Source organism: Aspergillus sydowii (assembly GCF_001890705.1).
Source record: "Aspergillus sydowii CBS 593.65 unplaced genomic scaffold ASPSYscaffold_1, whole genome shotgun sequence".
NCBI classification, from domain to species: Eukaryota; Fungi; Ascomycota; class Eurotiomycetes; order Eurotiales; family Aspergillaceae; genus Aspergillus; species Aspergillus sydowii.
This window is the reverse complement of record NW_024467859.1, coordinates 2,377,464-2,403,132: the sequence shown is the minus strand read 5'-3', so window position 1 is coordinate 2,403,132 and position 25,669 is coordinate 2,377,464. Positions and strand designations below refer to the sequence as shown.

At 50.0% G+C, this 25,669-nt stretch overlaps 15 protein-coding genes across 15 annotated transcripts; 10 read left to right on the top strand and 5 right to left on the bottom strand.

The window, feature by feature from the left end:
- Window positions 1–334: 334 nt before the first annotated feature.
- Window positions 335–884, bottom strand: ASPSYDRAFT_140554 (uncharacterized protein; the record flags this gene model as incomplete). Its single annotated transcript, XM_040841062.1, has 2 exons — window positions 335–699; window positions 755–884. 2 exons carry the CDS (start codon window positions 882–884, stop codon window positions 335–337), a joined length of 495 nt encoding a protein of 164 aa, XP_040707966.1.
- Window positions 885–1,473: 589 nt separating this feature from the next.
- ASPSYDRAFT_26177 (FAD-dependent oxidoreductase) lies at window positions 1,474–2,810 on the top strand (the record flags this gene model as incomplete). The annotated part of the gene is made up of 3 exons (XM_040844254.1): window positions 1,474–1,637; window positions 1,688–2,034; window positions 2,128–2,810. 3 exons carry the CDS (start codon window positions 1,474–1,476, stop codon window positions 2,808–2,810), a joined length of 1,194 nt encoding a protein of 397 aa, XP_040707965.1.
- Window positions 2,811–3,399: 589 nt separating this feature from the next.
- Window positions 3,400–4,528, top strand: ASPSYDRAFT_26176 (amidohydrolase family protein; the record flags this gene model as incomplete). Its single annotated transcript, XM_040844253.1, has 2 exons — window positions 3,400–4,276; window positions 4,368–4,528. 2 exons carry the CDS (start codon window positions 3,400–3,402, stop codon window positions 4,526–4,528), a joined length of 1,038 nt encoding a protein of 345 aa, XP_040707964.1.
- Window positions 4,529–4,912: 384 nt separating this feature from the next.
- ASPSYDRAFT_38847 (uncharacterized protein) lies at window positions 4,913–5,477 on the top strand. Its single transcript, XM_040845789.1, has 4 exons — window positions 4,913–5,005; window positions 5,063–5,181; window positions 5,244–5,306; window positions 5,371–5,477. Exons 1-4 carry the CDS (start codon window positions 4,937–4,939, stop codon window positions 5,468–5,470), a joined length of 351 nt encoding a protein of 116 aa, XP_040707963.1. The 5' UTR covers window positions 4,913–4,936; the 3' UTR covers window positions 5,471–5,477.
- A 162-nt stretch (window positions 5,478–5,639) lies between these two features.
- ASPSYDRAFT_127531 (VOC family protein) lies at window positions 5,640–6,435 on the top strand (the record flags this gene model as incomplete). Its single annotated transcript, XM_040840477.1, has 4 exons — window positions 5,640–5,782; window positions 5,856–6,018; window positions 6,086–6,177; window positions 6,238–6,435. 4 exons carry the CDS (start codon window positions 5,640–5,642, stop codon window positions 6,254–6,256), a joined length of 417 nt encoding a protein of 138 aa, XP_040707962.1. The 3' UTR covers window positions 6,257–6,435.
- Window positions 6,436–7,035: 600 nt separating this feature from the next.
- On the top strand, window positions 7,036–9,173 carry ASPSYDRAFT_1155373 (ankyrin repeat domain-containing protein; the record flags this gene model as incomplete). Its single annotated transcript, XM_040840016.1, has 3 exons — window positions 7,036–7,150; window positions 7,208–9,081; window positions 9,141–9,173. The coding sequence occupies 3 exons, from the start codon at window positions 7,036–7,038 to the stop codon at window positions 9,171–9,173; spliced, it is 2,022 nt and encodes a 673-aa protein (XP_040707961.1).
- Window positions 9,174–9,658: 485 nt separating this feature from the next.
- ASPSYDRAFT_84178 (uncharacterized protein) lies at window positions 9,659–10,840 on the top strand (the record flags this gene model as incomplete). Its single annotated transcript, XM_040851311.1, has 1 exon — window positions 9,659–10,840. The coding sequence occupies one exon, from the start codon at window positions 9,659–9,661 to the stop codon at window positions 10,838–10,840; it is 1,182 nt and encodes a 393-aa protein (XP_040707960.1).
- A 228-nt stretch (window positions 10,841–11,068) lies between these two features.
- Window positions 11,069–11,992, top strand: ASPSYDRAFT_84177 (uncharacterized protein; the record flags this gene model as incomplete). The annotated part of the gene is made up of 1 exon (XM_040851310.1): window positions 11,069–11,992. One exon carries the CDS (start codon window positions 11,069–11,071, stop codon window positions 11,990–11,992), a length of 924 nt encoding a protein of 307 aa, XP_040707959.1.
- A 1-nt stretch (window position 11,993) lies between these two features.
- Window positions 11,994–13,956, bottom strand: ASPSYDRAFT_53718 (putative short-chain dehydrogenase; the record flags this gene model as incomplete). Its single annotated transcript, XM_040848734.1, has 6 exons — window positions 11,994–12,038; window positions 12,077–12,587; window positions 12,830–12,959; window positions 13,012–13,125; window positions 13,178–13,367; window positions 13,417–13,956. 6 exons carry the CDS (start codon window positions 13,954–13,956, stop codon window positions 11,994–11,996), a joined length of 1,530 nt encoding a protein of 509 aa, XP_040707958.1.
- Window positions 13,957–14,197: 241 nt separating this feature from the next.
- ASPSYDRAFT_38840 (SIR2 family NAD-dependent protein deacylase) lies at window positions 14,198–15,771 on the bottom strand. The gene is made up of 2 exons (XM_040845788.1): window positions 15,235–15,771; window positions 14,198–15,133 (listed from the first exon to the last, which is right to left on the bottom strand). Exons 1-2 carry the CDS (start codon window positions 15,548–15,550, stop codon window positions 14,487–14,489), a joined length of 963 nt encoding a protein of 320 aa, XP_040707957.1. The 5' UTR covers window positions 15,551–15,771; the 3' UTR covers window positions 14,198–14,486.
- A 165-nt stretch (window positions 15,772–15,936) lies between these two features.
- ASPSYDRAFT_167527 (pyridoxamine 5'-phosphate oxidase family protein) lies at window positions 15,937–17,360 on the bottom strand. Its single transcript, XM_040843378.1, has 2 exons — window positions 16,945–17,360; window positions 15,937–16,885 (listed from the first exon to the last, which is right to left on the bottom strand). The coding sequence occupies exons 1-2, from the start codon at window positions 17,006–17,008 to the stop codon at window positions 16,149–16,151; spliced, it is 801 nt and encodes a 266-aa protein (XP_040707956.1). The 5' UTR covers window positions 17,009–17,360; the 3' UTR covers window positions 15,937–16,148.
- A 79-nt stretch (window positions 17,361–17,439) lies between these two features.
- On the top strand, window positions 17,440–19,797 carry ASPSYDRAFT_127524 (aminopeptidase P family protein). Its single transcript, XM_040840476.1, has 11 exons — window positions 17,440–17,742; window positions 17,806–17,970; window positions 18,021–18,053; window positions 18,104–18,231; window positions 18,294–18,686; window positions 18,734–18,777; window positions 18,828–18,861; window positions 18,911–19,132; window positions 19,187–19,308; window positions 19,359–19,485; window positions 19,566–19,797. The coding sequence occupies exons 1-11, from the start codon at window positions 17,538–17,540 to the stop codon at window positions 19,593–19,595; spliced, it is 1,503 nt and encodes a 500-aa protein (XP_040707955.1). The 5' UTR covers window positions 17,440–17,537; the 3' UTR covers window positions 19,596–19,797.
- A 509-nt stretch (window positions 19,798–20,306) lies between these two features.
- ASPSYDRAFT_140443 (protein serine/threonine kinase activating protein nimO) lies at window positions 20,307–22,394 on the top strand (the record flags this gene model as incomplete). Its single annotated transcript, XM_040841051.1, has 3 exons — window positions 20,307–20,774; window positions 20,895–22,226; window positions 22,278–22,394. 3 exons carry the CDS (start codon window positions 20,307–20,309, stop codon window positions 22,392–22,394), a joined length of 1,917 nt encoding a protein of 638 aa, XP_040707954.1.
- ASPSYDRAFT_293280 (uncharacterized protein) lies at window positions 22,269–23,185 on the top strand. The gene has a single exon (XM_040844632.1). The coding sequence runs from the start codon at window positions 22,387–22,389 to the stop codon at window positions 22,876–22,878; it is 492 nt and encodes a 163-aa protein (XP_040707953.1). The 5' UTR covers window positions 22,269–22,386; the 3' UTR covers window positions 22,879–23,185.
- ASPSYDRAFT_293446 (uncharacterized protein) lies at window positions 23,110–25,604 on the bottom strand. Its single transcript, XM_040844636.1, has 3 exons — window positions 25,360–25,604; window positions 25,223–25,304; window positions 23,110–25,142 (listed from the first exon to the last, which is right to left on the bottom strand). Exons 2-3 carry the CDS (start codon window positions 25,300–25,302, stop codon window positions 23,492–23,494), a joined length of 1,731 nt encoding a protein of 576 aa, XP_040707952.1. The 5' UTR covers window positions 25,303–25,304; window positions 25,360–25,604; the 3' UTR covers window positions 23,110–23,491.
- Between the last annotated feature and the right edge of the window lie 65 nt (window positions 25,605–25,669).

Genomic DNA, 25,669 nt, shown 5'->3' with positions numbered 1-25,669 from the left:
CAGGAATGGGCGTGAGACTGAATGCCAAGTTGGTGGCGCTGGCAGTTGGGGGCCGTCGCCCAGTAGCCCAGTAGCCCAGCTCTTGCAGGGATCTGAAACAAAGACTGGCTGATCTTCCTTGCTGCCAGCAATGATCTACACGGCCAGCATCCACTTGTCTTTCTGCAAACTGCTGAACGGCTGAATTGTTGGAGTTGCTGCTGTTGTGTACGCCATACGGAGTGGCCGACTGAAGCACAACAATGCTGTATTTCTGAAATATATACATGCAGAGATCTCCAGCTATTTATCTTCATTCCTCTCCTAACAGATTTCTCACCATATTTGTACCGGCTCACGGCTCAGGCACAGGAATGGTCGCATAGTAGGCCATCGCCTTGCGATTGGCCTCTGCACTCATCGGCTTGCCCTCCTCCGACATCTCGCTCATGAGCTTGAAATAATTGACATAGAACGCAGGCGAGTATGTACTGAATATCTTGGCTGTTCCGGGCCCGATGTTCGAGAAGGTGTGCGGGCTGCGCGTTGGGACGACGACGTAGTCGCCTGGATGGGCGTCGACGGGGTCCTTGCCAGGGATATGAAACCTCACCACGCCCTCCATGACGAGGAATGACTCGTCATGCATCTCGTGCCAGTGTGGGGGAGGTCCTCGTGTGCCTTCTGGGATTATAATCTCCGCGGCGCTGAAGCGCATGTCTGCATCAGACCGTAAGTTACTATACTATACGGCTTTGGGGAGGGACGAGTTTACCTGTGTTCGAACCATCTTCCATTATTCGGAGCTTCAAATGTCCCAGCGTAAGGACATCGCCTCCCTTTACAGGGACAAAGCTGACAGGGCGATCGGGGACCTCCACCAGTGGTTTCGTCTGCTCAGTCATGATGTTCGTATTGTTTTTTGTTTGTCCGATGTTGACTTTGAGATGGATGTGCCGATGCTTTTAAAGTAGACCCAGGAGATGCTTGGGCTTCTGCTTGGGCTTCTGCTGTATAATCTTACGGTATCTCGACTGGGTCTCCCTCTGGGATCCGCAAATATCGGGTAAAGTGGTACCCTCCTGTGGCATCCTCACTCCTTCAGAAAACTTTATAAGCAACAGTACGAGAATCCTGCCGGTAATACATGTCGAAACAGCCGCTTCCTGCCAGCTTCAATGTGGAGATGAGTTAGATTTGCATCGCCGTGCTATCCGAGGAGGCCGGTGGTTCTGCAGAAGCCCTGAAGAAGTGGACATCTGGGCTTGAACATGGGCCTGTGAGATGCAACCGTCCCATCGATCTCGGCGATTAAAAAGGATAGCGTATTAGCTGTTCCATACGATACTTTCGATACTCCTTTCGTGGTTATTTCCGAGTGCTGCTTGAAATATAGCCAGCCTACTAGCCTTTCCTCAGGCCCCTGCAATTGTCTATTGTTTTTTCTTTTTGTGCATAATATCAAGCCCATTGTTTATTTCAAAATTCAGTATAATGACTATTCCTCATTCGACAGACAAAATCATCATCATTGGTGCTGGCCCTGGTGGTCTCGTCCTCGCCCATTGTCTACGGAAGCAAGGCATCCCATACGAGATTTTTGAACGCGAGAAGGCCAGTCAGCCCAGAAAGCAGGGATGGGCGGTTGCTCTAATTGAGTATTTGGCTTTATTTCGTACCAAAAATCCTAAACATTGACGGACGACAGATCACTTCCTGACCTGGAGGCATCGCTCCCAGCAGAAGTCTTCCAGCGACTTCCTACCGCAAGCGTCAATCGCAACATGGACAACAACGATGTCTTTAGCATTATCGACAGCAAGACTGGAAAGACGACTGCTGCGGTCGGGGGCGAGAACTACCCCAGTCCTCGCTGCTTGCTGCGTGTCAACCGTCAGGCCTTCCGCCAGGTGCTGTGCGAGGGCATCCAGGTCCAGAACGGCAAAGAACTCGACTACTACGAAGAGTTCGACGATGGTGTCATTGTACATTTCAAAGACGGCACTTCGACCACCGGCTCTTTTCTCGTCGGGGCTGATGGTGCTCATAGCGCTGGTAAGTCTTTACTATCCGCCTGTATCCCACGACATACATACATACATACATACATACATACATACATTCATGCATACTCACAAGCTCTGCCAGTTCGCAAACAGCTTTTCAAAACCGCAAAACTGTCGCAGAGCAGCTTCATCCCCCTCGCCGCAGAACTCCGTCTAAGCAAAGCACAATACGAGCCCCTGCACAAGATCGGCTCTGCAGGACTCTTCTCCTACGGCCACAACCTCCGCTACCTTATCGGCCTGCTCAGCGTCTCAGAAGACCGCTCTTCAGCCCTCTACTACTGGGCCTGCTGTATCCGCAGCGACACCCCGGAGAAGGAATGGGCGTGGGTGCGCAGCGCTACCAGCGAGCAGCTATACAACCGCTGCGTTGAAGAGACGAGGGACTTTGCGCCGTATCTTACGGATATCATCCGTCTGACCAAGCCGGAGGATATGGTTCGGCCTCCTGTGCGTTTTGTCGAGTTTAGCCTTCCAGAGGAACCGAGTGGGTCCGAGAGGGTGACGCTGTTGGGTGATGCGGCGCATGTTATGGTTCCGTTTTATCTTGCTGGGGCGAATACGGCTGTGAGGGATGCTTGTGATCTGGCTAGGTGTATTTCTGGGAACCCGGGGGATGCGAGTAATGTTATTCGTGAGTATGAGGATCGGATGTTGACGAGGGGGCGGCAGATGGTGCTGCGCAGTCGCAAGGCTGGCCAGGATCCGACTCTGGATGATATTGTAGTTAGGGCTAATGAGGAGGGTTCGGGGATTCTTTGGTAGTCCGTCAATTCTATCTTAATATTTTCGTGTCTCTAGGTAGAAGTATATACTGGCAAATGACATTATTAACCATAGCTGTCGCTATCTTTACATTCACATACTATGTATTCCGTACAAGTAGAGTGGGCCAATGTATACTACAGGCGGCGGCCCATACCATCAATGAATTTTGTCTACTATCGTCCAGTCTCCGTATGTTATCACTTTGTCTTGAGCATCTGCTTAGAGCATAACTATTCAGTACTAATCACCATATGCATGCCCTCGGCAGGATATTAGTGCTTACAATGGGATGTGGGGGAGACCTTTACCACCGGCAATTGTAATCTTCCAGATTAGGATCCCAGAACTCACTGATGCCAGATCAATTTGTTCAAGTTGCCATCCGTTGGGACGATGTGCATGCATGATGATGCTGCGGTGCATCCTCTGGTCCACCCATCGGATAAAGTGGCACGGCCAGCTCCTCTTCTCGGTCACCATGAAGAACTTGGGCAGACCACATTTGTATTAAACAGTCTGAATAGTATAGAATATTATCTTATACCAATCTCGATCTAAATCTGAGACTACCAAGACCCAGCCCAACATGCCAACATCGAGCCCCCAGGTCAAGATTGACACCCACCACCACTTCGTTCCTGATTTCTACAGAAAGGGTAAAACCAGCTTTTTACTTCATCCTATCCAGTTAAGACTACATATACTAATCAAGTTAGCTGTTGAAAATGCCGGCGGAGACCCCTCCGGCTTCCCAACTCCAGAATGGACCCCCGAGTCCGACCAAGCAGCCATGACGACAAACGGGATACGAACATCCATCCTCTCTATAACATCCCCAGGCCCCGTAATCGCCGGCAGCGACGCAGCCGCACGCACTCTAGCCCGACAAGCAAACGAGTACGCCGCCTCCTTGCGCGACAAGAACCCATCCCAATACGGCTTCTTCGCCGCCATGCCCAACCTCCTCGACATGGAGGGCTCTCTCGCCGAAATCAAACACGCCCTCGACGTCCTCAACGCCGACGGCGTGAACCTTTTCACCCGCTACGGCGTCAAGAACCAGTACCTCGGACATCCGGAGTACGGCCCCATCTGGGAGGAGCTGAATGCGCGGCACGCAGTCGTCTTCATCCACCCGACTCACCCCATCGATCCGCACAGAGTCAACCATCTCTTCGCGCAGTCGACTGTGGATTACCCGCACGAGACGAGTCGGGCGGCGGTGGACTTGATCTCGACGGGTGCGAAGCGCAGGTTTTCGAACTGTAAGGTGGTACTCTCGCATGCGGGTGGGACGCTGCCCTGGCTTATTTCGAGGGTTGCGCCCGCGCGGAGGGACACGGAGTCGTATGAAGAGTGGATGGAGGATTTTAGGTCATTTTATTTTGATCTGGCGCTGTCGAGCTCGCCGTTGATTCTGTCGGCGCTGCTGTCTGCTGTGCCGCATGATCGTGTTCTCTATGGTATGCATGCAATAGGAAAAAAAAAAAAAAAAAAAAAAGAAAAAACCAGCTCAGCTTGTCTGCGGCTTTGCTAATTCATTGGATTTGATAGGGTCTGACTCGCCGTATGCACCGGCGGATAAGATTGCTCGGTTCAAGGTTGATCTTGATGATTATCCATTGGATGCAGGGCTCAGAGACAAGATCTACTTCAAGAATGCGCTTGCTATATTGCCCCGGCTGGCCCAGGAGCATGCTAAATCTCAGTCTTAATTGATATAGGAAATAATGCATTTGATTTTTTGTTACTCTTCCCAGAATTATATTCGAGTACCTGGCTATACAGTTTTGGGAGTAATCAGCGAGGCTTGGAGAATCAGCACACTCAGATATCGCAGCAACCATGTTTGCAGACCCGATGTGATGCATCCACCTGATGAAGTGGCATTGCTTGGGTGGCTGAGCTGTTTCAGATCGATTGGCATCCAGATGCCCAACGAGTCGTCTCGACGCCGCCATTGGATGGTATGATAAGCATCTAGAATGTGAATCTTTCAGCTCTAACCAGAAGAATGCCATATGTTGCGCTCAACAAGACTGAATAAATAGCTAAGGCTGAGCCCCTCGTCCATCTCACGTCGGTTCTTCCTATTCCATAGTGATTATCGTTATATCGACAACATGAGACCTACCGTTTTCCTACCTCTGTATCTTCTAGGCCCACTTCCCAGGGTCATTGCGGTACAGCTTGTGAGCATCATTGACCGACCAGTATCTAAAATCCCCGATGTTAATGCCAACTTGCAGGAAATAACAGAAATCCGCTATACCAACGGAAGTGAACCACGGGTCGCGACTGTTGACATGCCCTACATCGACTCTTCTCTCCTCCCCAAAGACCAACCATGTCCCGATCTTCCCTTTTTGTAAGTGCAGCTGAGCAACTGTCCGGACAGAATTAGGGCTAACGAGCCATTCATTACTGCAGCATCCGCGAGGCGAGGCTGCTGACCGAGGACCTGACTGTTCCAACAAGATGCTGGATATATACGTACGTTACTGTATAAGCTATATATTTGCGTCTTTTGCCGACGGCCCTGACATTAAATGTTTAGCGAACAATGTCACCAGTCGTTGGCGCCCATCACCAACGATGACCCGTATGTTTCCTTGATTAATGGTTTCGGGCGTACCGTTCGGTGCTATGAAGAGTAGTTTTGACTGGAGTATATACTATATCAAATTCATCAAATCAATATCAGATTCAACCTCTACAGTGCATTGTTTAGTCCACCCCGCTAGACCGGGTCTGGTAGCCCGCGTCACTCCACAACGTCCAATCCCCCGTCTACTACGTAGATTCATCTCTCTCCAACTCTCCAAAATGAATACCCCGGTTACTATCAAATCCCTGGACCACCTAGTCCTAACCGTCCGCTCAATCCCAGACACCGTAGCCTTCTACACAACCCACCTGGGCATGAAGCACGAAGTCTTCACCTCGCCGTTGAGCCCCACTGTATCGCGGTATGGTCGACCACGCTCAAAGCTTCGCATTCAGAGCTGTTTCTTGTTGTTTTATTAAAATTACTTACACAAGACATGCGCTCCTCTTCGGATCCCAGAAAATCAATCTCCACGAGTCAGGCAGGGAATTCGAGCCCAAGGCGGAGAATGTCCAGCCCGGGAGTGGGGATTTGTGTTTTCTAAGCGATCAGAGTGTCGAGCGGGTTTTGGAGTACTTTAACAGTACAAATATCGAGGTACGCTCTTATTGTATCCCGGAATTGACAGTATGTAAGAAAGAATCCATCTAATGACGGAGTGTAGGTCCTCGAGGGCGGAAAGGTTGTTGAGAGGACCGGGGCACGTGGGAAGATTAGGAGCGTCTATGTGCGAGATCCAGATGGGAATCTTATTGAGTGAGCTTGCTTTCCTCCCTGGTGAGACTATGTCGTGCTGTTGCTGAAAGGTTTCTGCAGGGTGTCTAATTATGTATGATGAACGTCGGTGGCTGTGTTTATGAAAATGGTGGATTGGCAGAACATAGCACTAGTACTGGCTTTAGCCAGAGATCTTGAAAGCAAGATATGTCGGTCGTTCTATACACTAATACTAATTACTACTCAGGATACAGAGATATGACACAGCACGGCGTTCATGTATAGTTGCAAAGTCACTCAATTTTCAGTTACCACTAACAATTCATTTGGTTTGGTAGGGCTAGCATAGTACTATGCGTAAGCTGGCTATCAGGCCTTGACCTTTGCCTCCAGATAAGATTGGTGTAAGGCTGGGGCGGCGTGAACTGCAGATTTCAAGCTCTGGAAATCCGGTAGAGCTTTAAGGATTGGGATGAGGACATCTGCCGAGAGGGTTTCGAATGTTGTAGCCTTCGACATTGTAAAGCGGGTTGTCGGATACGTTGGGCTGAATCAATGTAAAAGGAAAGTGTACTCGATATGTCAATGGGGATATTTCTCACTTAACACGTAAGTTCTTTCTTTGGAAGACCACACCTTCGAGATTAGGAGTGAACAAGTGAAGGGAAGTAAGAAAAGTAAGTGAAATGTCAGAAAACACAAAGGACAGTGGTTGCTTCATTCACTGTTGTTACATGCATTCACTTCATATTGTGAGCTCTGCCATGGATTGTTACGGATATTCGATGAATGAACTGGAACCCTTGTATAAAACTATGAGCACTTCCTAGCTGTGAACCACAAGGCGGACTCTTACTATCTACTTTACTCGACAGATATACTAAAACTGCAATCAAAATGCCGTCTCTTCTGACCCTTCCAACAGAGATTCTCTATGCTATTATGAAAGAGGCAGCACCTGACTGGAAATATGGCGACGTCGCCTGGTTTCTGGAACTGCGATTGACTAACCGTACGTATTCCCTTTACTTTGTTAGTTAGCAAACATGTGTCGACTAACTGTACTTAGACAGGTTCAATGACCTGATTATCAGGCAGCTTCTTGCTGATGTTAGAGCAGGCAATGTCCGATTGCTGATAAAGCCACAATATTACCCACCGATGGCTGCAGTATCGGCTACAACTACCAGGCTTCTTTCTACTTTAGTTCATGACTGGCAGCACGAGCGTAGCTGCAGGAGCCCGCACGCCCTAGTTAACACTGTGTGTGAGGCAGTTGACAGGACAGTTGATTTCTTCTGCAGCCCGGGTACCGCTGGCTCGCAGGGGCATCGGGAAGAACTGAAAAGGATCTACACTGATGGCATGGTAGCCGTTCTTGTTGGTGTCAAACAGCCGAGGGCCATTATCGACGCCCTTACTGGTGAAAGCGATCGACACGAGCTGGAAGAGGAAGGAGACTGGCGTGGTGCTGCGCTGATGACGGCTGCATATCTAGGTCGACTTGAAGATATGAAAGCGCTGCTACAGACCGGGGACCTGCACATCAATGAGGATTCTGAGGATAAGTGGCTATGCTCACCTCTTATGGCCGCCGCACTGGGTGGCAGTGTGGACGTTATTAGGTTTCTTGCTGGACGGGGAGTCGATTTGAAATCCCAGACGAGGGAGAATGGAAACACTGCATTGCATTATGCCTCACTTGAAGGGAACGTCGGCGCAGTGAGATTTCTTTTGGATAATGGCGCCGACGCTGAGGTAAAGAATAATGAATCACAGACGCCACTTGCCTGGGCTTCCAACACAGGGCATGTCAGTGTTGTTTCCCTGTTCCAGTCCACAAAGGAAGTGGATGTCAGTCATGGCGATTGTGGGAGAAATTGTCCACTAGTCCATGCTGTCCGGAGGGGGCATATTGATGTCGTCAGGGTGTTATTCAAAACTAATCATGTCGACGGAAACGCTGCTGCTGACGATGACGATGAGGATGAGGAGGATAGTGGTGAGGAGAGTGATAATAATAGCGATTATGAGGATAGCGACGATGGGGATGGCTATCTTGATCGTGACTTTTATCATGGGTTTGCTCATGTTCTCGACAGTCATGATGAACTTATAGCGCTCTTGTGTGTCTCTGCGTATAATGGGAAAGAAGAAATGTTCCAGCTTCTCTTTTCCCAGATATCGATTGACGAGGATGACATGTGCGTCCCTCTCGAAGCAGCAATCAAGAGCAAGAAGATAGGAATTGTGCGGACGATCATTGATGCATTTCCTAGGATCCCGAAAATCTTCCAAGCTGCCCTGGGCCGTACAGCTCTGATGGCGGCGGTTGAAGATGGAACTGAAGAGCTTGTCCGATATTTTCTGGCCCTTGGCAGGATCCCCATCAACGAGCGTGGGTCGAGTGGTCTAACGCCATTTCATTATGCCGTCGGATCCGGAGATACTGGCAAAGTTTTGGCTCTCCTTGAGCGCCCTGATATCGATGTCAATGCTCGTTCTACTGGGGTTCACAATCGTACTACAGCACTCCACTGGACGATCGGTATAAAGCACCCGAACCTAGACATTCTGCGTGCATTGCTAGACGATCCGCGGATTGATGTGAACTGTCGGGACGGCGCCGACGTCGCCCCCCTTGCACTCGCAGTGTGCCGGGGAAGCATCCCTTTGGTAAAGACCCTCCTCGCGCGCAACGACGTGGCGCGAGACCCCGAAGACAATAAGGGAAATACACCTTTACTTCTTGCCGCCTGGCTGGGGAATCTCCCCCTTCTGGAGATCTTTTTGAACATACCATGGATCAACATATGGCACAGAAACCACAAGAGAGAGACGGCGCTGGCTCTGGCAGCACAGGAGGGTCATACTGATGTCGTGAAAAGACTGCTAGATCCAAGTCTTGGGGCAACAGGCTATGTTCTGGAGGATGCTGTAACAGCTGTAAACTCCGGGGGACCGGAGCGCTGGTATTTTGATGGAGATATTTGGTTTCGCAGGGGAAACTCTGCACTCGAAGCGGCATCAAGTAAGGAAGAGATTGTGGAATTGATATCGCATGCTTTGAAAGAGTGTGGCCTTTGAGGGTATGTGACATGGAATGAAGAGGCTATTGATGGTTAGATGTTGGAGGGCATTTCCATATTGAGCGTAGATATTGCTCATTGAGGATTCAACGTCTTAGTAGCTTGTATTGTTTTCTTCTGTTTACACTGTTTACACTGTTTACAATAACACATCTCACCCTCTTCCCTCACTTTCTTCTGTTTCTTCCGAAGTCTCTCACTCTAATTTAGATCTCCCTATACCTCCCTCGTTTTTCCAGCACCGTCTTCTCATGAACCTCGTAAAGCGCGAAAATGAAGAGTCCGTCCACAACACCGCCGCGAAAAGAGTCAAGACAGAACACGATGCCCTTTTCGAGCCTTTCTGGCTAATCCCTGAACACCTCCTCCCCTTCCGCATATCATAAAGGGCCATCGTTGACAGCGGCATTAAAATCACTTCTCCCCCTGAGATGCCGCGCTGGTACTCGCGCGAAGAGCGGACCACGAAGATTGGGATGGCGTTGAGAAAAGTGTTCCCTGCTTCAATGGCCAGCACGGGGATCTTGGGGCTGTACGACTCTGCCTATATCTGTGTTACCGTGTTTGGGCGCTACAAGATTGTTGATTCAAAAGGAGCGCCACTCCTTCCTGGGGAATACCTTGCGGATCCGGCTTACGATACCGAATTGAAGTTGCTGCAGCTTGTCTTGAATATTGTCAAAGGGTCCCTTGAGGATATCGTCGCGAACACCTTTGATTTTGTGGCAAGCCTACACCGCTATTGCGCGGACAGAAGGGCATGGGAGGTGAAGCTGGTCAAGAATCTGGGGAGAGAGGGTCTTATAGTCATGACCACGGACGAAATTAAGCGCATTGAGGATTGGCGACGTGAAGCAGATAGAGTCCCTCCGGGTAACGACATATATGACTGGTATCGCGAAGATCCGACAACGCTCGAACACCCCCATGAGCCTACCCACGGTATAACCCGGTCGACCGAAGGAGATGAAAGCCGTCCACCACTTGTCACAGACATAGTCGCTGCTGTTCACCGTCTGAAACGGAGGCTTAAAACACTCGAAGCTCCCCAGCAGCCAGAGCAGCTACTCATCGAATTCAACGACTGTGATAGCAACAGCAATGGCGCCAGTCACGAAGAGAAACCTCATTTCATCCCGCCGCCAGGGCCCGACGCTGCCGAAAGGTTCTACCACTGGTGTCTAGAGAGACACGGCCGTTGGGCACGAAAAGGCGCATTCAGCAGCGCAACATGCCACGAAATCTACCAATTAGCCTGTCTTGACGAAGTGAAAAACTTCAAGGACCTCAAAAGCCTACCGAGGGGCAATCATGGCCTTATTTCTGAACTTACAGGCCATACTGAGCTGAACCTCTACAGAAACCCGTGGGGCTTGCCCGCTCACAGTTTATACGATGCTATGAAGGGCGCGCACCTCGATGATCAGTATTTCACCGTGCCGGCGCGCGAGTTCCTCATTGACCTTGAGTCGTGGTACTTCCGCCAGCATAAGGAAATCAAGGAGCATTTGCAGACTATGGACCTTCTTGGGTGGTCACTTGGAGCGAATCTGTCGAGTAGACGAAGCAAACTCCTTTGCCTGCCGGTTGGTGGAACAGCTTTGGCAGGCTAAAATACCATATGTTGTGTTTCCGATATTTGTCAGACTAATAAATGGATCAAAATATCAAACAAGAACCTAGAAGGCTCTGCTTACCAACCTCCAAGACTCATGGCCAGAAGACCTCGTATTGTGATATCAACCTTAATCTACCCCCAAGATACTACTCCTTGAACTTCCCTATTCCATTAATATCCACATTTCATCCACTAGTAAGTATCTACTAGTAATGCAAACACCATGAAAATCGCAATCGCTGGCGCCGGCGATCTCTCGCACTACTTCTACGAAGAATTCCCTCTCCACGGCCACGAAACAATCGCCCTAACGCGCTGGCCCAAGTCCTTCCTCTCCGCCCTTTCCATAGAGCAGCGCATCACAAATTATTCCGTCCCCAATCTTGTCAAGAACCTAGCAGACTGTGACGCAGTCATATCCACAATCTCAGCACGAGGCCCCAACCACGTCACGGTGCATCTCGCTCTCTTGGAGGCGTGCAAGCTCTCCCCAAGATGCAAGAAGATGATACCCTCGGAGTTCGCGGGGAATGTGGAAGAAGGTTTTCTGCGTGACGAGCCGGTGTTTATGGCTGAGGGGCGGCAGCCCGTTCGGAGGGCTCTGAGGGCCCAGAGTGAGGTGAAGTGGACGCTTGTGGTGAATGGGTGGTTTGCTGAGTACCTTGTGCCAGCGGGCCAGCGGTATTTTGCCGATCTGGGGGGTGGTGCATGGCCGATGGATTATGCGAATAAGGTTTTTACGATGTATGGGGATGGAAAAAGGTCGGTTACTTTGACCTCTGCGAGGGATGTGGCGAGGGCGATCGCGAGATTGGTGGAGGTTGATGAGTGGGAGGAGTATACGCATCTTTCAGGGGAGACGGTGACGTGGGATGGTTTGTATGGGATACTGAAGAGCAGGAATTGGGGGTGGGGGGTTGTAAAGAAGAGTTATGAGGATGCTGTGAGAGAAGTTGAAGAAGCGGAGATGATGGGACAAGTTGCGCGGGTCAATGCTCAGCTGCTGCTAATTGGGTACACAGATATCAACCGGGCTAACCTTGACAAGGTGGAGAGGCACAGAGATCTATATTTCCATGGATTGGATTTTCGTGGGATTGCAGAGATCATAGCAGGAGCCGAATCGAGGCCCGACGCTGTCATATAGTTCAGATGGAGGCATTTGCAGCAACTATAGCTTGTTGCTGGCTCTCCTAGGTAGAATATAAAGACACTCTGCCTCTGCCAATACTGATCCATTCTCATCCTTGATGTCTCCGTTCAGCTTCCACTTCCTGTTGTCCTTAGCCTCGGTAATCCTCCCTGAGACTACCACAGTGCTGGGTGTCAGCACAGGGCCAACAAACTTGGTGTTTAGATAGGCCGTCACGGGCCCATCTTGACCAGGCTCTCCACCTCCCAAGCTCAGGCTCAATATCAGCCCCGTGAACTCATCGAGCAGGGTCGCAACCATCCCACCATGCAAAATACCTGGAAAGCCGTCTAGATCTGTACCGAGGGTGCAGAAAACGCGAACCTCTGTTGTCGGGATTGCTTTTGGAGAAAATGGTTTGCTGTCTGGTGCCGGACGGCGGTACTGCATCAGGCATTCTGCAATTGTGGAAGGAGATTTGATTGTTGCTGAGAAGAGTCTATCCTCGGTTGTTGTGGACTTGTAGACGCGGGACGGCAGCGGCGAAGTGATGAAGTCGTTGTCGCGAAGCAATTGCGCAACCCAGGGGATTCCCTGGAAGTGGGAGAGGCTGTCTGCCATTTTTATTGGTTTTTGAGGTTGGTATGGTGAGATGGTCAAGTTACGAGCGGTTATTGTCGCCTGTTCCGCGATCCTTGGGCCTCACGTGCGGGCCGCGGCCGAGGTTCCCCGGATTCCCCACGATCTTCACTCTTCAACATTGACGATTGGCAGATCTATTTATGCTCAAGTCTTTTATTTGAAACATCTACTTATCCAGCTCGTCCGTTTTCTATTCGTCAATGATTGAACTCTTGTCCAACTAGCTTTTCGCTCAGCTTCCACAGCTTCTCGGCTTCCATCTTGTCTGTGGCCCATGGCTTCACAGTGTCTGTCCAGGGATCGGCTACATGACAGTCCTGCAAATACGCCCCGTTGTTCTCTGCCGAGGAAATGTTAGCAGGGTGGTCAAGTTCTGCAACTCGGTATCTCACCTTGCAAGGCAGGCTCAAAAGCAGCATAAACAGTCGTCGCTGCTCCTTCTTGGTCCGTCTTGAGCCGAAGCTCCCGCCAGCCTTCCGCGTTTCCCAGGGACTTGTCAAGAGCATCTATATACTCATCAGTAACTAGCAGCGTGTAGGGGTCAGGCAAAGCACGTACTTAAAGCTGCAATATCCGTGTCTAAATCATCCAGTCCTGATGAGAGAGAAGTGCTGAATATGACCCCAGGATGCAGACTATAGGCCATCAAACCCTTGGGACCCAGCTTCTCTGCGAGTGAAACGGCCATCAGAATGTTGGCAGTCTTTGATTGGCCATACGCAGACCATTTATTGTACGTCTCTCCTTCCTGCAGTCTTTGTTAGACAAACACTATGCATAAGACACGGCATCCTTACACGAAAATTATAATCCGCCCACCGAATTGGACCCAGTCGGTGCCCGTCACTGCTAACATTGACAACGCGCGGAGAGCGAGACGCCAGAACCTTATCCATGATCAAATTCGTAAACAGAAAATGACCCAGATGGTTCGTCGCAAATTGATTCTCGAAGCCGTCCGGGCTCAATGCAAACTTCGTAGCCATGATTCCTGCATTATTAACAAGCACGTCGATGTGCGGGACATCATCCCAGCTCTTAACCTCCGCCGCGGCCTCACGCACCGCAGCCAGCGAGCCTAAATCAAGCTGCAATAGACGGACCGGTACCTGCGGTTGCTTTTGTGAAATCGCATCTGCGGTTTTCCGGAGCTTGCTGAGGTTTCGTCCGGCTAGGATGATCAGGGCAGGCTGTGCCCGAGCGATTGCCTCCACGAATGTCGCGCCGATGCTGGTTGGGGATGGGCCTGTGGTCAGAACCACCTTGTCTTTGATCTCGGCGGGGAAATGGCCCACGAGTTCCTCGGCCGTCGTGGTTTCGTTATAAGAGGGACCCATTTGAAAACGTTATGCGGTAGTTGCAATGTAGAGCTTTTGCTTGACTCCCTAGAGTTTTCAAACCTGTAGGCAGTTAATAGTCTTCCGCCTTAACCAGTACTTAATGTTGACACGCGTTCACAGAAAATCCAATTCGTAGTCGTTCCGGACACTATTTATTTAGTTCGGTGCTGTTGGAGAAATGACACCATCGCTGCTGATTTGCTGACAGGAAAGGCATAACAGCGCCTATCTCCGAGCCTGCTGCCAACGGAATAATGCATCTGGAATTTGTAACTCCGACATGAGATCCGCGGTAGGTTTGTTAAATAAATGTTTTTGGGATGCATAAGGATTACAGTTTAAGGTACTGAGTGTCTAGATACCTATCCAAACAAACGCCCAGTTCATCGCCTATCGCATGAGACCCCTATACTATAAGATCACTTTACACCTTTATGTTCATGATCGCTAAACATACAGAAAGAAAAGCGCACGCTCGCTTCTAGTCACTCCATTACTCAGTATTCAGTCCAAGCGATCAACGCCGATCAAACCTCTCCAATAACACTGCTCAAAATCTCCGGCACAATGGCGCCCGCGTCGCCCTCGAAAAACCAATCATTCGACGTAAGCTTCCCCTTCCCCATATCATTTGGATCCATGTTTACCACTGCAACCCTCGCCCCTTTCGACCTCGCCTTATCAACATACCCTGCTGCCGGCCATACCCTCGAACTCGTCCCAATGACCAGCATCAGATCGATCTTCCCTTGCGACAGCCAATCATCCACGAAATCCAACGTGTGTGACGGCAGAGCTTCCCCGAACCAAACGACACCCGGCCGTAATAGACCTTCTTTGCATTCTGGGCATTGCGGGAGCACGTCGCGAGGTAATGGTTCAAGTGGGACGCGTTCGTCAGAGATGTCTAGCTCTGTTTCTTCTCGTTGTCCCTCTTCCTGTTCTCTTCCCATGGCCTGGTATAACGACTTTGACGCCTGCTCGCCTGTTTTGTCGTCTGACGACGGAACAGGTTCAGGGAAATTTCTCGGTATTGCAAGCGCAGGGACAATCGGATCCGTGAAATCGTTATCGCGAGAATACTTGCAGTAGAAGGAGGTACATTTGACCGTAAACAGATTCCCATGAAGGAGATGAAGCTGCTCAAGGGGATGGCTCGCTCGTTGTGAAAGGCCTATCAACATCACATAATCCATTAGCAATCCACAACTTAACATCCATACCATACAAAACGAAGCAGAGGGTGAGTTAAGAAAGACACAGTCTCATACGCACCATCAACATTCTGACTCAATGTAACAAACTCCCTGTTCCTCCGCGCCAGCTCCGCCAGCGCATAGTGTGCACGATTTGGCTGCGCCTTGAGTGCCATATGTCTTCTATAGCTGTAGAACTGCCACACCAGGTCTGGGTTCGCCTCGAAGGCCTCTGGTGTGGCTAACTCTGTTGCGTCGTGCGAGCGCCATAGCCCGCCGGCGCCGCGGAATGTTGGGAGGCCCGATGAAGCGGAGATTCCGGCTCCTAAAAGCGCCATAATCCGCTTGCTACCCTTGAGGTATTCTTGGAATGATCTGACGTCGGTAGACACCATGGTGGGCGGGGTATTGCGGGGGATGCGACACTGATGTTTTGAGGGGCGTGGCAGTGTCGGTCTTTGAAGGTCAGGAATTCTATAGATTGTGGACTTTTTGTGGAAGGCTCTGGAGAGTGTGAGTCTTGGTCTTAGGGTATTATTTTGGGTCACTAAAAGCCGGAGGCTGTAAGTATAGATGGACGATCGAGACGCGTGAAACCAGTTTACTTTGGCCTTTGGGAGCTATGACGCGGGGTCTGCGGAGGTGGTGTAGATCGTTGATGCCTGAGGTCTCAACAAAGTATATCAACGACTTCAAATTCCACTTGAAATGTTACTTCCACTCATTATCTATGAACCTGGGTGTTTTTATAGTATTTATCCAGAATCATACGTTAATAGTTATCGGTGTCTATAGTTGGAATTGTAATATGGGATTTGGAAAATGTGGCAAAGCAACTATATATATTTATTTTCAAGGAACCCGACGTGTTACAACAACCAAAGATTTAAGAACCAAGACAAAATAAAACACCAGCTTTAACTAAAATTCAATAATAAAGGCAATCATTTCAATCATTTAGTGCTCAAAAAGCCATCCCCTTACATTCATTTTCTAATGTTGTTCTTCCTTAGGAAGAGGAATTCCCACCGCCGATTCTGCATAGTCGCGGTTCTGTGCATTCATGCTCGCGATGTACGAGGTCATATATTCCGGTACTCCTTCAACTTTGTTCGTGGCGCTCGGTACCGGTTGCCCAAATGTCTCCCAGACGGGTACAACCCCGGTCCAAACGCGGTCTGTGACCTCTGCATTATCCGTATCCTTTCTCTCATCAGAAACACCACCGTCGCGAATCTTACCGCTACCATCAACAACTTTGACCTTGAGAATAACGGTAGAGGACATCTCAGCTCTGTCGGGTGGGACCCGAGAGTGCTCCCAACGGCCCGCAAGCACCGAATTGGTGATACGCTCCATGGCCCAAAGCTTCTCAGCTTCGTCAGTGACAAGTTTCGCATAGCCGTGGAGAATCGCAGAGCGATAGTTGTAACTATGAGAGTTCGGCGTGAGAGATAAGATCAATCCGTCCACTCTGCTAGCGGCAACACAAATGGGTAGTCCATCCCCTTCGGATGCGCGTGCCAAGTTCATGATCCGTGAACTGACATAGCCATGAAGGTAGCAGTCCAAAGGTTCACCAATGCCGGCTGAGGGGTAGTCGAAGGATGCCATCTGCCCAATCATCGGTAAGATGGCGGGAAACGGGTCAGAAGGACCCGGGTTGAAAGAGACATGGAGGACCTGGCTGGAGTTTATGATGGAATGGATTGCACCGAGGTCATAGGTGGCTTTGGTAGAGTTAGCAAATGTAGCAGATACTATCTTCCATATACAGACGGGGTCACACCTCTGTGTTTGTACCGGTTGGCGGTGTTTGACTCCTTCTTCGGATAAACGAGTGTCTTGCCCATTTTTGATGTTGATTGTTAATAGGCACTCTGGGAAACGCACTTGGCTGAGAGGGCCTTTTTAATATCCGTAAAAATGAGGGCAATTTATTTGAACTGAGTCAGACTGAGTCACGGATTCTCTAGCCATATGGCGTAACGCATACGCCCTTTGATGGGACTAGTTGCTCTATGATACAAGTGATGCCTTCAACTTATCTCGTACCTTCGGTGCTGGGGAACAATCCTATAGGTGCCCTGGAGCGACAGATCTTGTGATCTCGACATTTCCCATGACAGAAGGTCCATCCGAGATGCAAGCCAGGATCCTGAATGCTTGTTAATTGGAGGATCGGACTATGAACCCTGGACGACGATTGCAACAAGTTAACAGTGATTGGCTGACGGCGCCGGGAAAAGATCCTCGTGGCCTGAGGCGTAAGTTACGCTCTTTTCGGAAGCGGTCAGCGAGGCCGTCGCGGCAGCAGGATGCGATAACCATTCTCATCGTGAGCATCCGATAACACTCCGAAGCTTAACCAGAACATTCAGCATGGCGACATGCAGATCCGCGGTGCGCCAGTGGCCTCGATACCTCCGCCGTCCAACTCCGGTGGGTATACTCCCACGGTTAAGCCAGCCGAGGGTTCAAACTCAACCTACCCTTCGCCGCGGATATGCTTCGATCTCGGCCGCAGAGCTTAAGTTTGGACAGCCGTTGCACGAGACACACCCGCATTTGCTGAGTCCCGGAGAGCGTATGTGCCTGGTGTTATTCCTTCTTTAGGCCATCCAGTGACCAGGCAGTTGACTTCGCACAGTGACGCCCGGAATCAGCGCCCTGGAGTACGCGCAGCGTCGCTCACGACTCGCAAACAAACTCCCGAAACATGCAGTTGCCGTCCTAGCGGCCGCGGAGGTAACCTACCGAGCTTCGGGGATCTTCAACGAGTATCGCCAGGACTCGAACTTCTTTTATCTTACCGGTTAGCACGTACTGCGCGCAAGAATGGGATCAATTAACTGATCGACTTAGGTTTCAATGAACCGAATGCCCTGGCTATCATTGGTAATACCTTCGCGGATATCGGGCGACCGTCAGTGGCTGATTGAATATAGTGAATGATGGTTCGGGCGACAACCACCTCTTCCACTTGTATAACCGCGAAAAAGATGAAAAGGCTGAGCTGTGGGATGGTGCTCGCTCAGGCACACAGGCTGCAATGGATGTGTTTAATGCTGACGAAGTAAGGATTGTCCAGGTTCTTATGTTTCCAAAACTGTCTTGGTGCTAATGAGTTGCGCGCAGACCGGTGATATCGAACGCATTGGCGAAATACTCCCAAAAGTCCTCTCCGACGCGACAGAGATCTACACGGATATCCCAGCCTTCAACCCAGGACGGTCATCTTTACACCGCTATCTGTACGGCCCAAGCGGCGCATCTGAGAAGCTAAAAAGACTCGTTGATCACAGCAAGGTTAAACCGCTACGCCCCACTATGAACGAGTTGAGGGCATTCAAAAGTGAGGAAGAGGTCGTCCAGCTGCGGCGAGTTGGCCAGGCATCTGGAAGGGCATTCACCGAAGCCATGAGGAATACATTTACAAAAGAAAAGGATCTGACGTCCTTCTTGGAATATAACTTTAAGATCAATGGCTGTGACAACAGTGCATTCGTTCCCGTCGTTGCTGGTGGTTCGGTACGTATAGATTTCTTATCTGGAGTCGCTTACACTAACAGGGATAGAACGCTCTAAGTATCCATTATACAAAAAATGATGATGTACTAAGGTAAGTGTGATTGACACGGAACATTTGCGAATAAACTGACTGGACGCTAGGGATGGAGATATGGTGTTGGTCGACGGAGGCGGTGTATGTTTCCTTGATGGAGACTTGAAAATCTTAGGCTAATTGTATGCAGGAAATGGGGACGTATATCTCCGATATCACTAGGACGTGGCCAGTCAGTGGAAAGTTCTCGGATCCGCAGCGCGACCTTTATAACGCGGTCTTGAACGTGCACCGCAGCTGCGTCTCCCTTTGCAGGGAGAGTGCAGGACTATCGCTTGACCGCTTACATGGCATTGCCGAAAATGGTTTGAAGAACCAACTGCGACAGATAGGATTCGATATTTCGGGAGACGTATGTTCTTGTTGCATGATTTATCCTGTTGACTGGGACTGACCGCAATTTCAGAATGACTTGAGAACGCTTTTCCCTCACCACCTGGGACACTACATTGGACTGGACGTTCACGATTGTGCCGGGTATCCCAGGACTTACGATCTCAAAGCTGGCCAATGTATTACCATAGAACCGTGAGTACCTGCTCTTTGTACCGTCATATTCTTGCTGATTCGGTTGCCAGTGGCATCTACGTTCCGGACGATGACCGATGGCCGGCCAAGTTCCGGGGCATCGGCATCCGCATCGAGGACAGCGTATGCGTCGGAGACGACAATCCTATTATTTTGACAACCGAGGCAGTGAAAGAGGTAAGTTGCTTCTCTCTTGAATGGTGGCTTTTTGATTGTCGAGGATGGTCGGAAAGGTGCTAAGACGGTCTATATTATAGGTGGACGATATTGAGGCTCTGCGTGATTAGGATATAAAGGGATCGGAAGATTATTAGACAGATACCCGTTGCATACTTGTACGATAGGACCACAAGCGTTGTATGTTTACTTTGTTGGGGTAGTTAGTAGTTGGCCGTGAGACGATCATTGTAGCGTTGCGTCGGAGTCGACGTGCAAGGATAATTGTGTTTCCCGAGAATCAGAGTAAATCTTGAGATCGAGAATAATCGGTACAATCTGGATCTCCAACCGCAAGAATCCAGCAAGTTTGCAGGCGGGTTTATCGCGGTCGCGGTGTTGAAAGAATGGACGCGGTGGTTGTCTGGCGCACATCCCGCAGCCAAAACAAACGAACGGGGGCTCCACCAGCCTTTACCTGACACGCCAGTAGTTCAGCCCGGCCTCCTCAATCCTGCAATCGTTCATCATAACTCCTCTGTTTCCACCACACTCGCCTCCTGCACCTTGGATCTGGCAGTTCGTTACTTGCCTCTTGCTCGAGGCTCTGCCTTCCTCACCGACGCTCTCTGACTTCTGTTTTCCTGTTACCGCGTGTACAATGGCACTTTTCTGAGCGACTGTTTTCTTGCTCTTCGAGACGTGTCGCCTTGTCGCGTGCTCTGTTCCCCCTCGTTGACGAGCTTTTCGACGCTCAACTCCCTTCCCACTGAAGTGTCTTCGTGTATTGTTACCTTATGGCAGCAGTATTCATACCCCCTTCGCGCGAGACCTCCCTGAACATGTCGACTCGCCGGCCGCTTGCAAACGTGCCGAATGCCACCAACTCCCCTCACAGAGCAGGCCCCGTGCCTGCCAAACGTCCCCGGTCGACAAATGCACCGATAGACATCCCTTACGGCCAGCCTCCTCCAAAGAAACAAGTGGTGGACGGATCCGGGACCGATGCTCAACCCACAACCCAGACCAAGGTCTCCACCGTCCAGGGCACGGAATCGAAGCTGTTTACCCGCAGGTCGAACAATACTCAGCCAAGTGCCTTTGAAAAGAAATTGGTAGCTGCCAGGGACAAGGACCGGCAACCCCAGCCGAAAAGCACAAGGCAGGAGAAGCCGCCCGCAGAAAATATTTCGATCAGACAATGGCAGCGACATTACAGAAAGGCCTTTCCTCACTTTGTCTTTTACTTTGATGCTATACCCATTGATGTCCGCAGCAAATGTTCGAGGCAGGTCATGGCTCTGGGAGCGGTACGTATTTCACGCCAGATTCTGGGCTTGAGTCCTTTCGGTTGGCAAGGGGGTTTTCGAGATTTACGCTTGCTTCCAACTTATTTGACCTTGTTGATTGCTTGCTGACAACGTCTACAGCGTGAAGAAAAATTTTTCTCGCGTCTAGTGACCCATGTTGTTACCTCCCGCCCAATTCCCCCTGAGATTGAGAGACGAGCACATACGGAAAACACCCACGAGACACCGCAAGAACTAACGGGGGATGGCATGTTAGAAACAATCAATCCAGCGGAACTTGAAATGCATCTTCATCTAGCCACTTGCCCGGGGCGTGAACGGAGCCACGATGTCTTGCACCGTGCACGGGAGATGGGGATGAAGATATGGGCCATTGAGAAGCTGCAACGAATGATTGCGACTATCAATGACACAGACATCGCCAATTCGAACAATGTCTCACGGAATAACGCCGGTGCAAGTCAGACCAAATCTCGAGGGAAGGACGATTTGTCACAGGTTCTTCAGAATGAGCTCAATGGGCCGTCGGATCGGAGCCACTTGTCCGTACTGAAGGATTTGGTTCTGTTCAAGGGACCGTTCATTTATGTGCATGACATGGACGAGAAAACACGACCTGTTATGGTTCGAGAATATCCCAAAGTCGCCAAGCGGCAGGATGGTATATGGCCACAATTCAGAAGTGCACCACTAGGGAAATGTCCCTTTATCGAGGATGTCCCATCTAAACGTGATGTAGAGAGACAACGTGCTCGCCATGAGAAGGAAAAGAAAGAATTTATCAAGCCTCCGGTGCCTCCGCTGAAAGATACCGTTGTCAAGACCCAAAATGAAGATGCGCAGTTGCCGGTCAGAAAAGAGACAAGTCCTCTCGAAGGAGATGAGCCTACGCCTCCACCTTGTGTGAAGCAAGAGGAACCTCTGGATGCCAATCAAGAACCTCCGCTATCGCCAAAGAAGAGTTCAGAGAGCTTCATCCCACCTCAGCTTAAACGCAAAGGCCCCTTCTACCATGGCCGGGAACCGGCTGCTTCCGGCGTGCAACCTTCGAACATCACCTCAGCCATCCGTTCCCAGATGGTGTCATCAACGGCTGCTGCGCCAGGGGGTGCAAAAGCTGGCTTAAGCAAGGAAGTCCACGAGTTGAAACGCAAAGTGCTCGAGAAGAGCCACGTTGGATTCTCGGCTACTGCCCCACAAGCTTATCGACCGCAGGAGGCAACTGCCAGCGTGAATACAGAAAATGCGAACGGTGCCCGGTTGACCAAGTCAACCCGCCCCGATAAGCTCGGAAACATTGAGGAAGAGACTACACAATCAGAGGGAGCCGACCCAACTAAGTCCCGCGTTGTTCTCCATAAAGGCGGAGAGCAGAGAAAGAAGGAAAGACGGAGGGATCCAAAGCCAGGATATTGCGAGAACTGCAGAGATAAGTTCGATGACTTTGACGAGGTATGTTGGCGGTTACGAAAACAAATGGATAAAATGCTAATCAAAAACCAGCACGTAACGACAAGAAAGCACCGTAAATTCGCGGCGAACAGCGCGAACTGGGCAGAGTTGGACTCATTGCTCTTTCAGCTGGAACGACCCCTCAAGGAAGAATACGATTATGTCTAATATATCCGGATTTACCGAACATCACACGAATAGCGACTATATGTACAGTGCATCACCACGCTTTTCTAACTTTTTTTCATCTCAGCATACCTTTTGCTTCAGGCCTTGCCACGTATGGCAGTGTTGCATCAAACTCGGGTTGCGTTGCTTTATACCACGCATTTCGTTGGAATGGAATATGCTCGATAAGAGCAGTGGGAGCTTTAATTGGTTTTGCATTTGTTCGCCTTCGCTTGTTGATCTTCGTTTTGACTTGCTTTCGTTTGCTTCCTTGATTTGCTTCCCTCCTGCGGCTGGCTTTCACCATATTCCACGTTCTACGGAACAGTGTCATAGCACCGGTGTTCTTGGATTTTACTTGCTTTCTCTTTTCATTTCTTCCTGTGGCTTAGCCAGAGAAAACCGCCGGAAAGTCTCAACAACGGCGGGCCTGACAATACCGACATGTCATAGGAGTTGGAGACCTAGGAAACAAAGTGACTGAGTTTTGGGAGGTCACACGGAACTCCCCAACTTTCGAGACACTAATCCATCGGTTCCTGGTCCAACCAACTTCAACATTATCGCATTATATCTTGCATTGGCATCATACCATTTGGGCGATTCCTCTCCACGTTTCCAGATCTTTTCACACTTTTTCTTTTCTTTTCTTCCGTCTCGGTCATGGGTGGGTGGATGTTTTATCGGGGTTGCATCAACGGCCGACTACTTGGATCGGTGTAGGTGGGTGTTTTGTTTTGATTGCAGAGGACTTTTTACCTTTCTTACCAGTCTCTATTTTTCACCTTCGAGGCTCTCGTATAGATGGGTCTCTTCTCCTTTCTTCAAGTGATTATTTTTCCTAGGTGTAGTATCTATCTTGCCTAGTTTATGCACTTTATTATCTAGAGCGGAGAGGTTCACCCTAGGTGACTGGTCCTCGCTTGCATGCGTTAGCCATGTTGTTGGAGGTAGGATTAGGGAGGTGTTCGAAATAATCTAACATGATTCTAATAATTTCATATCTCGCCCGTAGTAAGACGACTGAATGTACATCAACATCTGACCTCCTATACTTCACCACGGCCCAACCCACTCAATACACCGGCCCCTTACACTTACACCCATCGCTGTTCCAAAACATGATATTCCCCAATGCAAACTCTATTATCGTCGATACCGTCAAACACTCCATATAAAAGAACCTTCTCTAACGGATTTCCCGACATTTGCACCTCAAGATCTCGAATACGGCTTGACTCCGGTAGTGTCAGGCCCGGCTCTACCACGTTCGTTGATGAAGTCGGCCCAGTGTTGTCATCACACCCATTATAGAAATCCCCTTCTTCGACATCTACCACGCGCCTCGCGATGCAAGCAGTGACCTTTCCATCCCAGAACCCCTCGCGGTGGGTTGTCAATTGAAGGAGCCGGACTGCCTGATGCCGGATATCCCGATTGCGACATTTAACAGCAACGTAAAAGAGCGGGATGAACCAGCCGAAATCGATGATTGTGTGAGCCATGTCGTGGCCTTGTACCCACGTGCATTTCTCCTCTCTGCGGTGCGGGACGGCGGTAGAGAAGTTTGAGGCCGCTTTTAGGTCTGGGCTACTGAGTTCGTAGGTTTTGGAGAGGTGGTTGATGAGTTCGGTGAAGTTGTGTGTGTGATTATCGAATATCATTTCTTTACTGCGGTGAATGATTGTTTCCATCATTATAGTGAGCATTATGTGGTAGCTCAAGACTAGGTGGTGAACTCTGGCCTTCCCATTTGTGATGGTTTGGGGCATGAAGAGCTGGAGGGTTGGGAGGGAGTCGTTGTATGCTTTGAGCCAGGTCTTTAGAGCTCGGGCAACGTGCTTTTGGTGGATGGTGAGGTCGTCCTTGTTGGTTTGGTGTTCGTGGACGTGTGTAGAGAGGTGGAAAACGTCGTTGATAAGACGGCCAAGGCTGTGCCAAACGGCTATGTATGAGGAGAACTGAGGCGTTGAATGGTTCACTTCGACAAGAGATGGTTGTAAATGGGGTGCGAGAAGACAAGGACGTGGTCGACCCGGATTTTGGAGAAGCTCTACTTGGATATTGAGACGGAGGAAGGCCTCGGCTATTAAACTGTCCAGAGAGTCGTTTGATAGCAGCAGGACACGGTCTGAACTGCACGCTTTACTATGAAAGCTGTACTGGGCCTCTGCCAGGATATTCAGTCCATTACGGAGATGGACTTGCGCCGAGGCGAAATGCCCGCGGAGTAAATCAAGCGTTATCAGAGCGATACAGGCGATAAGCACCACGGTAAAAGACGCTTTATCCCTCGAACGAAAGTGTGGATGTAAGTGTTGGACAGCTTTGCTCAAATGCTGCAGCGTGGAGTGCTCTAGTTCGCTTGCCGTGGCGGAACTGATGTCGACAAAGCCCACTCTATGAGTGGAACTTACGGCCAAAATGGCATGCCAGACAGCTTGCTCGTTGTGGCTGACTTGCAAGATAAATTTGGTCCAAAGGTCCGAGAAGTATGATCCTGGTAACTTGACGATGGCTCGACGCTGAAACCAATCAAACAAGGCCTTCTCATCCATGCCAGCAACAAGGGTCGCCATCCCAGCCACTGGAGGGATGCTAAGTACGTCCCGTGGACTTCTGGAAACTTGACGACGCCCGTATTGATTTCCTCCGCCTCCCCAAACACCGTATCCATCGCATATACGGCCCGTGGTGAGACACTTCTGACAGACGGGGAAGGACTCGTCGCATTTCACTCTCCGGGCCCTTGATTGCCTGGGTGAGCACATGTTCTTCCATATCGACAAGTACATAGTGATGGGATCATTCACACTAAGACAACTCACTTGCAGGTCCGGCATCCGGTTTTGACTTTAGCCTTCGGTTTCGAGCCATTTGTCCGAAGCGCAGTTTCAGCATTTGTCATATCTGTGGGTAAAAATGAGGATGTCTAGTAGATTTAACTCCGGTGTTTTTGTCATACCCTGGGAGAGGGAGGAGCTCAGTGATTTGCACAGTCGGATAAAACGAACGTTGACTCGAGGACCAATGCTTGGCTGGCATATCGTCACCTAGCAAAGCAACTAGAAGAACGTGCAGAATGGTGAAATCTCGCAGTTGAAGTATTGCAAGCTTGTGGAGAGTGATCAAGATAAGCTGACGATGGTGGGGATCCTTTCAAGCCTCCGGAGTCGCTGGCTCGGAAACTCAGGACGTTGATTAGTTGAAGAGTCTGCCACTTGCCCGGCCCCTCTACAGTTCCCACAATATCTATATTGCTGTTGACTGGAGTT

Coding starts and splice junctions, on each gene's coding strand:
- ASPSYDRAFT_38840 (XM_040845788.1), bottom strand. CDS start 15,550: ATGGTGTCTACCGACGTCAGATCATTCCAAGAATACCTCAAGGGTAGC. Junction 15,134..15,234: donor ATTGAGTCAGAATGTTGATG/GTGCGTATGAGA, acceptor TGATGTTGATAG/GCCTTTCACAACGAGCGAGC.
- ASPSYDRAFT_167527 (XM_040843378.1), bottom strand. CDS start 17,008: ATGGGCAAGACACTCGTTTATCCGAAGAAGGAGTCAAACACCGCCAAC. Junction 16,886..16,944: donor CAACCGGTACAAACACAGAG/GTGTGACCCCGT, acceptor ACTCTACCAAAG/CCACCTATGACCTCGGTGCA.
- ASPSYDRAFT_38847 (XM_040845789.1), top strand. CDS start 4,937: ATGAGACCTACCGTTTTCCTACCTCTGTATCTTCTAGGCCCACTTCCC. Junction 5,182..5,243: donor TGTCCCGATCTTCCCTTTTT/GTAAGTGCAGCT, acceptor TCATTACTGCAG/CATCCGCGAGGCGAGGCTGC. Junction 5,307..5,370: donor ACAAGATGCTGGATATATAC/GTACGTTACTGT, acceptor TTAAATGTTTAG/CGAACAATGTCACCAGTCGT.
- ASPSYDRAFT_293446 (XM_040844636.1), bottom strand. CDS start 25,302: ATGACAAATGCTGAAACTGCGCTTCGGACAAATGGCTCGAAACCGAAG. Junction 25,143..25,222: donor ACCGGATGCCGGACCTGCAA/GTGAGTTGTCTT, acceptor CAGGCAATCAAG/GGCCCGGAGAGTGAAATGCG.
- ASPSYDRAFT_293280 (XM_040844632.1), top strand. CDS start 22,387: ATGTCTAATATATCCGGATTTACCGAACATCACACGAATAGCGACTAT.
- ASPSYDRAFT_127524 (XM_040840476.1), top strand. CDS start 17,538: ATGGCGACATGCAGATCCGCGGTGCGCCAGTGGCCTCGATACCTCCGC. Junction 17,971..18,020: donor GAACTTCTTTTATCTTACCG/GTTAGCACGTAC, acceptor TGATCGACTTAG/GTTTCAATGAACCGAATGCC. Junction 19,309..19,358: donor CAATGTATTACCATAGAACC/GTGAGTACCTGC, acceptor TTCGGTTGCCAG/TGGCATCTACGTTCCGGACG.